This window comes from Notolepis coatsorum (assembly GCF_963971535.1).
Source record: "Notolepis coatsorum genome assembly, chromosome: 13".
In the NCBI taxonomy this organism is placed as follows: domain Eukaryota; kingdom Metazoa; phylum Chordata; class Actinopteri; order Aulopiformes; family Paralepididae; genus Notolepis; species Notolepis coatsorum.
In genome coordinates, this window is record NC_140177.1 from 44495699 (window position 1) to 44508994 (window position 13296).

The following is a 13296-nucleotide window of genomic DNA, read 5'->3' on the forward strand; positions in this document are numbered from 1 at the left end:
GCGTGGGGTATGTCTGGGAGTGCTTGCATTCTTTCATTTATTTGCATTTATTTAAAATTTGTTGGACCTTATGGTGTTCTTGTTCTGTTCTTGACTTATTGTTATGTTTCTTCTTGACTTGTTTAAAGAAGACGTGTACGGCCCATGGGGACATTAACGTGTGTTGTCGGGCCTTACAAATAAATTTGATTTGATTTGATTTGATATAAATGCAATTAATTAATTAATTACCTTCAGGGCTTGACATAAACTTTTTGAGCCACTTGTCCTTTGGATATTTCAGATATTTTACTTGTCCGAAAGCTAAACTTACTTGTCCGAAATTTGTGAAAATAAAGGCCTATTAAAAAATTTATTAAACCGACAAGAGATTTGGACAATTCTTATGATTTAATAACTTAAACACAGTGTGTGTGTGCATTTGTGTGTGTGGGGTATATACAGTACTGTATGATCAGTCCTCCAGCTCATCTTCACTCCCCATCAGCACCAGCTCATCTTCCTCATCTCCCCTCTCTCTTGACGACCAGGGGTTAAACCCTGGTCTACGCCTATAGTTGTATAGTTGTTATTACGGTATAGTTGTTATTGCCATAAAAAACACCATTCAAAGAAATTATTATTTTTATTTGAAATAATTTATTTTAACAATAGGCACATTAGATCAACAGGTAACAACAAAACAACCAAAACAATAACAATATTGTAACACCTTTCTTATATTATTGTCAGAGTAATGCTGTGTGTGTGTGTGTGAGAGAGAGAGTGATGAATGAGAGAGAGAGAGAGAGAGAGAACGAGCATCAAATCTCAGTCAGTTGCCTCAGTCTTTGTTTCTGTAGAGAACGAGAAAATAAATAGATTTAATGAAAAGGCTCCCAGGTGGAAATATTCCACAATCATTATGACATGCAAATAAAAATATATATATTGTTAGTGTTAATGATGTCTTGTAGATTATTATGGATATTTGCAACTCTATTCTTTTAAGGACTGATGGGGTATGAAGTAATAAAACATGTAGTGAAAAGTACAGAAATCCAAACTGGCAAACTCTTGGATGCCGTATTTGTGTGAATGATCACTAGGTCCGGAAGTCAAGACAAACACAGTTGTATGCTGGACTCCGATCTATCAAGCTAGAACACTAACTAGCAGCTGACTACTGTATACAGTTCCAATAGACTAACATTACACCACTGTGATTTTAATGCGTCCTTACCTTAGATTCGAGGGTTGTACTAGGGTTGGATGCAGTTCCCTGTTGGTCAGTCTGTGTCTGTTCTACATCTTCTACTGTTGTTTTTAACGTTATCCTCTTCAAATATCGCAGCATGTTTCCGAGTGCTCCCTTGACTGAGAGAATGGCCAGTATCACGGGAACTTTTATTAAACATTCTGATATTTTCGCGGGTCTCGTGCCACTGTCAACTACTAAGCGAGCACTCAGAAGACGCTCACCGTTTGTCCGGGACAAGTAATATTGACAAACAGAGATTGAGAGTTTCCAGTGTGACAGATGGAATAACGTTAGTATTCGTTTGGGGAATATATATATATTCTTTTTTACTTGTCCGTTCGGACAAGTTAAATTGTATTATGCTTGTCCGACAATTTCTTTTACTTGTCCCGGACAATAGGACAAGCCTTAATGTCAAGCCCTGACCTTGGTGTCAGATCATATCCACTCCCGTTCAGGCCAGTACGACCAGACACCATTGAAATGAAGGTAAGAGTAGGTGAGAAGCAAATAACAAACAAGGATTCTGTAGTATATCTAGGCTGCATACTTGACAAACATCTTACAGGAGAGGCCATGGTTAAAAAAGCCCACACTAAAATCTGCCAGAAAACAAAATTCCTAGCTAGAAAAGGGGAACTACTGGACCAGGCAACACTTAAAATGTTAGCGGACGTATTAGTACAACTTCACTTTGACTATGCTGCCACCTCCTGGTTTAGTGGCACTCCACAGGTCCTGAAAAACAAACTTCAGACAGCTCAAAACTAATTAATGAGAGTAGTCCTTAACACTTTCTCCGCCAGAAACGTCATACAACGGGTTTCAAGTTCATGCGAATTCTGCCAGATCACGGCGTACGACGTTATTCTGATAATATTTCATATTTTCGCCATGGTATTCATATTTCACTCACGGAGCCTTGTCAGATGCTGTCTGAGCCAGAACAACTCTGCAACACTTCAATACTGCCACCTGGTGGCTGATCGGCGAGTTGCCAAACCGGATATGCTCGTTGGAGCTCGGTCCGTCCCCTAAATCCGTCCGGCCACTCGTTTATCGTCGCGGGACTCAAGACACACCGTGGATATGGATAGTTGCCATAACTCAATAATCGACATGATTTGGGCGTATATTAGTATTATACAAACCGGAAATGGATCGCCTCGATCCCCATCACATAACTGGGATCTGTTTGCTCCAGTATCATCCCCCATCGCTAAGAGGAAGCTGCCGTGAGTTTCAGCGTTTTTGATTATTATTATCCATACAAACTGCTCTGATCTATATATCACCCATACTACATGAAGCATTTAACGACGATCACGGAATTATAAACAACCCCCCCCCCCCCTCCCCGTTCACCCGCGCATGATCAGTCATAACGTTTAGGACCATGTACAGTTGACATTTTTAATATAGTGTCGATCGGTATCAAACGGCATTTGATAATCTAATATATGCATTTATGCCTATATCTCACGTTCTAGGAATTACTGCAGAAAACGATAAAAACATATTTATACTCTAGATGGTATTTTCGTATGAATGTGTGAATGAAAAAGTAAAACGTTCCTACATCCTGAACGATAGATAATCGATGTTGAATGGGCCATAGTAATGTCAATTTAGCAATACAATTTTAAAAGTTATAGCCCTGCAAAGAAGGTAAACATCTCCATAGACTTACAGTGCTGGCAGTGATCAAACATCAATGGATTAAGCTACCTCCACACACTCACCTAGGGCCAACTTTCTTTAGGCAACTAAACTGGCTTCCGGTCAATAAAAGGGTAATTCACATTAAATTAGGTCTTACACACAAGATAGTCCAAAATACAGGTCCGAAATATCTATCCAATTACTTTAATCGATTCCGTGACAATCATTCATATTCCACTAGAAGGAGCAGTACTGATTTTATTCTGTCAAAATTCAACTCACTAATGGGCATAAATACTTTTTTATATTCTGCAGCACTGGAGTGGAACAAGCTTCCAGTGGGCCTGAAAAACATCGAAGAGGGGGGAAGCTTTAGACGTGCCACAAAGAAATGGCTAGCCAGTGAAGTATAGAATAGCCACGCCTAGGAAGGAGAGGGTAGGGCGTGTTTTATGGGGTTGCTATATGTTTTATTATGATGCTCTATGTTTTTATTATGATGTTCTATGTTTTATTATGATGCTCTATGTTTTATTATGATGCTCTGTTTTATTATGATGCTCTATGTTTTATGATGTCTGTCTATGTCCAAAATCAGGGACCATGATGGAAATAAGTGCTTGCACTTTCTCATGTTTTTATCCCTTGGATGCTGTCTTTTACTCCACAATAAAAAACAATCAATCAATCAATCAATCAATCACTGAACCCAGCTTACTACTGGGTTTCCTCTGGGAAAACTGGGAAGTGACTTACAAGCTAGTGCTACTGTCCTGTATCTATACATTCTGTTTGGGTCTAGGAGCAGCGACACTCTAATGAGCTCACACATAACACACACACACACTCACCGGTGGTCCAGGATCTCCTATGAGGCCAGGAAGACCATCATCCCCTGGTCCACCTGAGGCCCCAGGAGAGCCTGGGTATCCAGTGTCACCTCTCCCACCTGGTGATAACATAAACAAATATCAATATAGGCAATTCGTGTATTGCTGTGCCATAAAAACAGCAATTATAGCATGTGGTTGACACCAGCTGATACTGTAAACTAACTAAATCACTGTTTTAAGTAAGGCATGGTTTCTTTCTTTCAACTCAGGGAACCAAAGGGGAATTTCCTTTCTCATCATGGGACTCAGGCCCAGACTATTATTGTCATGTCGAGACCCAGCAGAAGAAGGCATGCAACCCATTTTGGGTCCTCATCCATATTTTAAGAAGCCCCGCAGTAAGGTTGGATGAGGTTGAGATTGGGCATTCACAGACCCTCACCTTTGAGGTGTGTCTCACAGAAGTTGCCTTTCTGACCTTTCACCCCTTTCAAGCCAGGACCTCCCGGATAGCCCTACAGGAGAAAACAGACGGGACAGAGACAGCAGCAGCTCATACAAACCCTTCTTTTCATTTTAGAGGTCAAATATAAACTGGCTAGGATTTGTATGATGCATGATTGAATGTCTGACTTGTACAAACAGTAGCCTCCTTAATGTATCTTAGTTCTGGGCTAATTGATCTATACCAAGTGCCGCCCTCTTTTCTTGATTCTCCAATCACAACTGCTGTTTGTCCCTCTGACAAACTTGTCAGAGGGAAGCAACAGTTGTGTTGTACGTGCTTCTATAGCTAGCACACACAGCATGCTTTTACATTTACATTTACACGCAGGTTTTAATAATAATAATAATGCAGGTTTTGCCGCCACGCCGGTAGATAATAATAATAATAATAATAATACTTAGAATAATAATACTTAGACAAACGCACGCAATTGGCACAAGTATAAATTATGCATTCGTTACTCAGTTTTAACATTGACTCACTTAGCTCAACTTGTTCGCCAGCTTGCTGTGGAACCTATGGTCACAAGTTTGAATCACTCTTAGTTAAATAATTTAAATATTTTTTTCGTTTAATTAATTTATACATTTACATTTACATTTAGTAATTTAGCTGACGCTTTTATCCAAAGCGACTTACAAGTTCTGTACGACAAGTCAGCAGGAAGGGTACGACTCTTTCAGCTGAGTAAGAATGTTCATCAAGTATTGAAACACAAGCTTTATAGGTGCTCAGAAGGGTGTGTAGTTGTTGACTGTGGGGGATGATGAATCCGGTATTGTAGCTGACTGAGGAAGTGATCGAGAGACGACACCGACATGAGTGAGCCAACCGACGAACAAACTAACCGACGAACAAACTAACCGACGAACAAACTAACCGACGAGCAAACTAACCGATGAACAAACGAAGCGACGAACAAACTAACCGACGAACAAACTAACCGACGACCAAACTAACCGACGAACAAACTAACCGACGAACAAACTAACCGACGAGCAAACTAACCGATGAACAAACGAAGCGACAAACAAACTAACCGATGAACAAACAAAGCGACGAACAAACTAACCGACGAACAAACTAACCGACGAACAAACTAACCGACGTAGCAAACTAACCGACGAGCAACCTAACCGACGAACAAACGAACCGACGAACAAACTAACTGACGAACAAACTAACCAACGAACAAACTAACCAACGAACAAACTAATCGACGAACAAACTAACCGACGAACAAACTAACCGACGAACAAACTAACCGACGAACAGACTAACCGACGAGCAGACTAACCGACGAGCAGACTCACAGAGCGCAGTGATTATAGATTGGTCCACCTAATGGTGCTTTAAGGTTACTGTGCAACAGCTGCAGAGAGTGTGAGGTTTATTACCGTTTGTCCGCCCGGCCCGGGGGCTCCTGTAAGCCCTAGGTCGCCACTTGATCCTTGATGTCCAGGAAGCCCACTGGGTCCTGGTGGTCCTGGGTAACCAGGTGGGCCAGGGTGCCCGCCCTCTCCAGTAACATGTCTACATTCACATTTCCCATAACATCCTGGGGGACAGACACAGACACACACACACACACACACACCTTTATAAGATACCTTTATAAGCTTCTAGGGGTTTTTAATCTCACCCGCAGTTTCATATACAGTCTACATACCTTGGAGTCCTTTGATGCCTGGTTGTCCAGGAGATCCACTGATTCCAGCGTCCCCAGGGTCTCCATGGTAACCAGGTTCACATTCATAATCTGTATGAACCAACCAATCAACCACATGGATTTACAATATGAACCAACTAGGGCTGTCAGTTTATCGCGTTAATTAGATTAATTAATTACACAGCAAATGATCGTGTTATGAAAATGAACTCAAAATCAATTACAATTATTTCTTTTTTTTTTATAATTTTTTTTATCTCATTCATTCCATAAGAACGTAGAATACACATTTACAGATTTTTTTTTATATGGTCCATTTGCATGTTCTTGGCATCTGATTCTAGGGACATCTATGTCAGAAATACTGTGTCTGTTATTAGGCTTAAGTAAATTGTAATGAACCAAATGAGAATATCAATACATCTTTTTTTATCTTTGACTGTGAATAACACTATGCTCAAATTGACCAGACCTGAAAAATCGAAGCAAATTAATAGATGGAAGATGATTAAACAAAAAGTTTTGTAGATACAGTACTGAATTCTGCCATCCGGACACATGCAATTTGAAATATGATTATAGAATATAGAATATCAGGCATAAAATGGTTATGCGATTAAAATGCGATTAATTAGATTAATTAAATACAAATCCTGTAATTAATTAGATAAAAAATTTTAATCGCCTGACAGCACTAGAACCAACCAACCCCATGAATTTATAATACGAACCAACCAACCAACCAACCCCATGGATTTACAATATCAATGATCTCCTGAAACATCATATTATCACCAGATGTATATACATTGTACACAGTCTGAATGTTTTTCAAAGTGTGGGTCTTGGGGAAGACTAAAATGGGTCCCCAAATTATTCTCTGGAAGTATCAAATGGAGAAATATAATAGACATGTTAAATAAAATACAGATGGTTAATAGTTTAGCAGTCTAAAAGCAGGTGTTGTCTTATTATTGTAATCTACTACTGTAAACTACTACTGTAAACCACTACTGTAAACTACTATTGTAAACTATTTAATTGGATAACTGGTTGACTTGTAGTGGTGATAAAATAAAGACTCAATAAAGAAAACTCACCTCCACATCCTAATGGGATCCCAGCACGCACACGCACGCGCACACACATGCACACACACACACACACACACACACACACACACATTCACATTCAACCTTTAAATAAATACAAAATATAGTCTATTTGAAATCATGTGTATTTATCAGCATGAAATATGATGAATGATGTCAAGTCTTAAAACTAGTGGTGGGACTTGATTACATTTAATCAGATTAAATATTTTAATCGATTGACAGCACTAATAAATATCAAATAAAAAAGAACAATGAAAATCCAACGGACAATTAGTGTGTACCGCAATAATAACTGCAATAATTCAGCGTGATTATCCTAAATATTTTGCCTCTCGAGTCAAAACAAAGGACTTCCGACAGACGAGAGCAAAGAGCCGCAACGTGCGATAAAATGCGTAATCTTTTTTTACGTACACATTTTTTTTTTTTTTTTGTATTTTTTTTTTTTATTATTTTTTAAACAAACACATAAACAAACATGACAACACACGATAAGATATACAAGCATTAATTGTCAGAGCACATCCAATGAGATCACATTTTAGTTAATTGTCTTATATAAGATATACCCCTAATACCTGTTATCTAAAAAACCTACACACATATGCTCCAGCTCGAACCCCCCCCCTCCCGGACCCCACCTTGAGAAGTACCTCCACTATCCCTCGCACCTAACCAGACACTACCATTATAAGCTAGCTTTTATTCTCTCCACCACTTCTAACCACATTGACATTTTGGATTCATTGAGACCCAGAATTCTTGCTGTAGATATTTCTTGATAAATCACATCGAGATATGTAAGAAACCAAACTTTACTGCAAATTTTTTCCGGTTGAAACCAGCGTGATGCGATCAGCTTTTTAGCTACTGTGATACCCGATAAAACCAATCTCTTTAGCTGTGGATTCACTGCAAACTCAAAAACATCATTCAATAGTAATACCGAGGGGTGTACAGGTATATTCCAATACGGTATACGTACAAATGTTTCTGTAGTTAATTCATAGAAATGTATGCGATAAAGTCCCAGCCCTAGTTAAAACAAAACACATCGGAAAGGCATTTAATAACATGACAAATAAGTTCTATGAACGTGAGCTGACAATTTCCAGCTAACAAAAAAGATCTGTATTGTATTTGTAGCATATGTAGACCGTAACAACTAGAGAAACTCGTGTTCTGTGTCTAACATAAATATGGGCCAACCTAACACTGGGTAGTGTAGAGGTCTAAACACTCGCCTACCACAGCAGAGACCCAGGTTCACTTCCCAGCAGCAGTACCTCAGGCGTGGTCAGTCGTCCCTACGAACACAATTGGCAGTGTTCGCAAGTGGGAAGCCGGTGGGAAATGAGTCCTGGTCATTACAATAGTGACTCCTAGGGTGGCTGGGTGGCGTAGCGGAGATTGCGCTCGTCACCAATGCAAGATACTCCGGTCTCGAATCCCGGTGTCAGCATTGCCTGCGGCTTGGGCCAGTCGTCATACTATCTCAATTGACAGAGGTAGCGGGTGGAAGTCGATGGGTGGGGATTGGACGTTGTGGACAGCGACTCCTATAGGTCAGTTGGGTGACGCCTGCACAGCAGAGACAGGAAGTATCGGGGGCAGCGTGAGCCTCCCACGCGTTACTCCTCGCCACTGAGAGTACGCTCTGTCTGGTGAAAAGATGCGACAGGCTGCCTCCTCGTGTACCGGAGGGGACACGTGATGCAAGGCTTCTATCCTCACTACAGCCAACCAGTGGGAGGCATAGTCTAGCAACGTTCAAGACAGGGGAGGGGAGAATTGGCAATACGAAATTTGGATGGGAGAAAAAAATAAAAAAAATTAAATAAAAAAAAATAAGGAGAAAAAGTGGATAAAAAAAATAGTGACTCCTACTGGTCGGTCGGGGTTCCTGTTAATTTTACATTTACATTTTACATTTTACACCCTAAAGTGCTATCTGTTGCAGCTGCACTGTTTTCCATGAACATACCATATTTGGATAAGTTTGACCATTTCTCAAAATCTGAAAATCATTATTTAATAAAACACAGAAAAGGATCACCAAGTTACTCTGGATAAAAAAAAACTTTACAGACAACATTGAGACAAAGCTTCCTGACACATCTCCATCCAAACTCTTGGAAGAACTCATTGAAATCTCATCTGATACCACCTGGAGAGCTAGTTTCAGAGTGTGGTGCTGAGTACCAAGTATCTCATGATGCAGCAGTTTAGGGGTTGATACCATTCAGCACCACATATCTGTGTGAAGCTGGCTTTTCATCCATGACAGCTCTGAAAACAAAATATAGGGCCAAGTTGAGCCTTGAGGATGACATGCGTGTTGCCTTGTCAAAGATCTCCCCACGTATTGACCGTATTATTAGCCAGCAGCAGCAGACCTCGCATTGAGCTAGAAATGTCCACTGAGTTCTCCACTGTGATGGAAAGGTTAGTCAGGGGGGAGGATTTGGCCGCAAAGTCTTCGGCAGGAAGGGGATCTGGGGGAGATCTCCGTGCACATTACGCTCTCCCAGTGAAACTCCTTGCTGTCAGGTGAAAAAAAGTGGCTGGAAACTCCACATGTATCGGTAGAGGCATGTGGTAGACTACACCCTCTCCAGACCAACAGAGGAGGCATGTGGTAGACTACACCCTGCCCAGACCAACAGAGGAGGCATGTGGTAGACTACACCCTCCCCAGACCGACAGAGGAGGCATGTGGTAGTCTACACCCTCCCCAGACTGACAGAGGAGGCATGTGGTAGTCTACACCCTCCCTAGACCGACAGAGGAGGCATGTGGTAGTCTACACCCTCCCCAGACCAATAGAAGAGACATGTGGTAGTCTACACCCTCCCCAGACCAATAGAAGAGACATGTGGTAGTCAACACCCTCTCCAGACCGACAGTAGGGCAGCATGTGGTAGTCTAGACCCTCCCCAGATAGACAGTAGGGCAGCATGTGGTAGTCTATACCCTCCCCAGACCCACAGTAGGGCAGCATGTATTAGTCTACACCCTCCCCAGACCGACAGTAGGGCAGCATGTGGTAGTCTATACCCTCCCCAGAGTCCAACAGTAGGGTAGCATGTGTTAGTCTACACCCTCTCCAGACCGACAGTAGGGCAGCATGTGGTAGTCTACACCCTCCCCAGACCGACAGTAGGGCAGCATGTGGTAGTCTATACCCTCCCCAGAGTCCAACAGTAGGGTAGCATGTGTTAGTCTACTCTACACCCTCTCCAGACCGACAGTAGGGCAGCATGTGGTAGTCTACACCCTCCCCAGACCGACAGTAGGGCAGCACAACGACCAGGAAGGGAATTGGCATAACGATGACAGAAGAAGTGATTAAAAAAATAAATAATAATAAAATAAAATACCAACCTGGAGGTCCTGGGAGGCCTCTGTATCCCTTTAGTCCTGAGAAGCCTTTATGCCCCTTTGGCCCAGTAGCAGCATTGTGATCAGAGTCTAGGTACCTTCCTGGCTCTCCCTTGTAGCCCTTGGGACCGGGGGGGCCATGGACACCAGGATAACCCGGGCCATCTGAATGTGGGTACATCAATATAAATGCCTGAAGTGCAGTTTTTGCCTCATCTTTCACAACTTAAAAAAAGTTTACATAATCACTTTTTGTGTGACAAAAGTCTTCAATCCAATTAAATACATACCGGGTTGGTAGCATGGTGAAACCGACTTAGAGTTACAACAAGTATTTTCTTACATTTTATTCCAGGAAACAGGAAACGCTATGGTACCTTTTGGTACAGGTCAGGATACATTAAATCAAGCAAGATAGGAACCTTGGAAGGTGTACAGAACCAAAGGTTGAACGCTGACCTGGAAGTGTTAACCCTGGAGGGCCAGCGGGTCCGGGCACACCCATGTACCCTGGGTCACCTGGTAAACCAGGAACTCCTGGGGAGCCAGTGTCACCTTTAGCACCTGCAAGACAAAATATATATGAAACAAATATTTGAACGGGCCCATGTGCACTGGACGTCTGAGGTTGTAATGAATACAGATTATTTAATTTGATTGGTTTTAAAATGTAATCATGAGGAAAACATTTACACGCACACACATTATTCCCGATATTAGTTGATATCATTGATTAGGATCTATAATAATAATAATAATAATAATAATAATAATAATAATAATAATAATAATAATAATAATAATAATAATAATAATAATAATAATAATAACAATAATAATAATATAATACATCGAAATCCAAATCATATAAGTAAACAGAACGTTCTGAATATTACCAAGAACTTGGAAGTTACAGATATCAAAATCAAGATGAGGTACCTGTTATTATAATAATATTGGCATATCCCAGCTATCATATTAGGTTTTATATTGTTGGGATATGAGCTTAAAGTGAACAGGATATCACTTTTACATGCATTTAATACATGAGTATCCTGAACAATGTCTGAGTATTACATGCAGTATAATGTGCATTGTGCATGTAAATGAGTACTGAGTGCATATGCTGCTGTGGTCTCACCCGCAACTTCAATTCCATTGTCGTCTTTTAGAGGCCCTGGCAGTCCTGGTTCTCCCGAGTAGCCCTGTCAGGGAGCAGGGGCCAAGTTTACAACTCCTTCTGAGAATAAGACTACTGGTCTAGGATCACTGGTAACATCACATTACCGTGGACATTTAAGGGGCAAACTGGCCTCAGGTCAGAACTCCCATATGAACATATCTAATGAACATCCTTTGTTCACATACAGTATGCCATAATCCTTGGGCGGATTACTGGTCAACCCACAGCTGTACACTTGTGGAGTCTGTAAAAGTCTAATAAATACAGAGCCCATGTCATCAACATATGAAATCAATGGTGGTCAAAGCTTGTAATTACTCAGAACAATACTTACTCAAAGCCATTTCAAGACTGTGTAGGCCTTCTGTAACAGTGTATAGATTGGTAGGGTATTACACCATGTATTAATATGTTGTAGCCTCTTTTCTGTAATGTTGTACTTGCATTGTCCCACTCCTGTGGACTTTGTCCATCGCCCAGCTGTGTTATTGTTGTAGTTCCCTTTCCTCAGCACCAACCACACCACATAGCATGTACATTAGAAATGAAAAGCAATACGGATTCTGTTTTTGTAGATGAAGGCTGCCACCTTGTGGCCTTTCATTAGAATGCAACAGCTACTGGCTGTATCTCGCTGTAGTATCCAAACCATGTTTTGCAGACTGTGTCATTTTGTGTGTGTGTGTGTGTGTGTGTGTGTGTGTGTGTGTGTGTGTGTGTGTGTGTGTGTGTGTGTGTGTGTGTGCGTGTGTGTGTGTGTGTGTGTGTGTGTGTGTGTGTGTGTGTGTGTGTGTGTGTGTGTGTGTGTGTGTGTGTACGCGTGCATGCGTGTGTGTGTGTGTGTGTGTGTGTGTGTGTGTGTGTGTGTGTGTGTGTGTGTGTGTGTGTGTGTGTGTGTGTGTGTGTGTGTGTGTGTGTGTGTGTGTGTGTGTGTGTGTGTGTGTGTGTGTTAAAAATGTAGCTATTGATGAGAGCATCATCATCTTCACTTTACAGGTTTTACCATCTGGCTCTCTGGTAGTCATAGCCCACACTGCATACACCACGGTCACGAACAGACAACTGAAACATCTCACATCCTCAATGGTTGTCCTGCATACAGAAGGCTCTACATTTGTAGGCATGATAGGATCGTGGATCTGACATTCCACAAAGTATTCTGTACTTCTGTATGACAACTAATAAAGAAACTTGAAACATTCAGGTCACCTGCAACAGTGCTGTATAAGCACCCCAGTTGAAGCCATGTATGTTCAATCTGTGTAGTGACAATTCACTGTTCTCTGATATTTCAGCAAACACCCCCGATTCTGTTGTTGTTAATGAGAATAACAGAGAAGTTCTCATTCTAGAAGTTGGCTGTACGTTTGACTACAGTCTACTCTAGAAGAAGCCTTTACAACCAAAATGTTGAAGTATCAGCTGTTAGAGCATACCATATCACAACTTGGCTACAACTGTAAACTTTTAGTTTTCATATTTGGAAGCCTGGGTCATGTTCATACATTGGGTGTTAGAGGCCTTCAGATGGCCGGTCTTCCGAAGGGAAGAGCCAAACAGTTAGCAAGATATTGCTCAGTGTCAGCTATTATTGGCAGCCGCGCAATTTGGAGAAGACGCTGCTATCTGTACCCATGAGCTGTATGCTACTTGTCTGGTTCATCATCCTATGTGTGTAACTTTGATTGCCAATTTGGGCACAAAT

The 13296-nt window shown here is 41.2% G+C and overlaps 1 protein-coding gene across 1 annotated transcript in view; it reads right to left on the reverse strand.

Moving 5' to 3' along the window:
• Positions 1-13296, reverse strand: part of LOC311239349 (uncharacterized protein) — a gene marked incomplete at both ends in the record, with an annotated part of 88177 nt that overhangs the window by 45110 nt on the left and 29771 nt on the right. Inside the window, 6 exons of the mRNA XM_084327655.1 lie at positions 3754-3851; positions 4178-4250; positions 5688-5801; positions 5913-6002; positions 10507-10529; positions 11550-11613. Of these exons, the coding sequence (XP_084183781.1) occupies positions 3754-3851; positions 4178-4250; positions 5688-5801; positions 5913-6002; positions 10507-10529; positions 11550-11613 (462 nt within the window). The remainder of the gene's footprint in view (positions 1-3753; positions 3852-4177; positions 4251-5687; positions 5802-5912; positions 6003-10506; positions 10530-11549; positions 11614-13296) is intronic.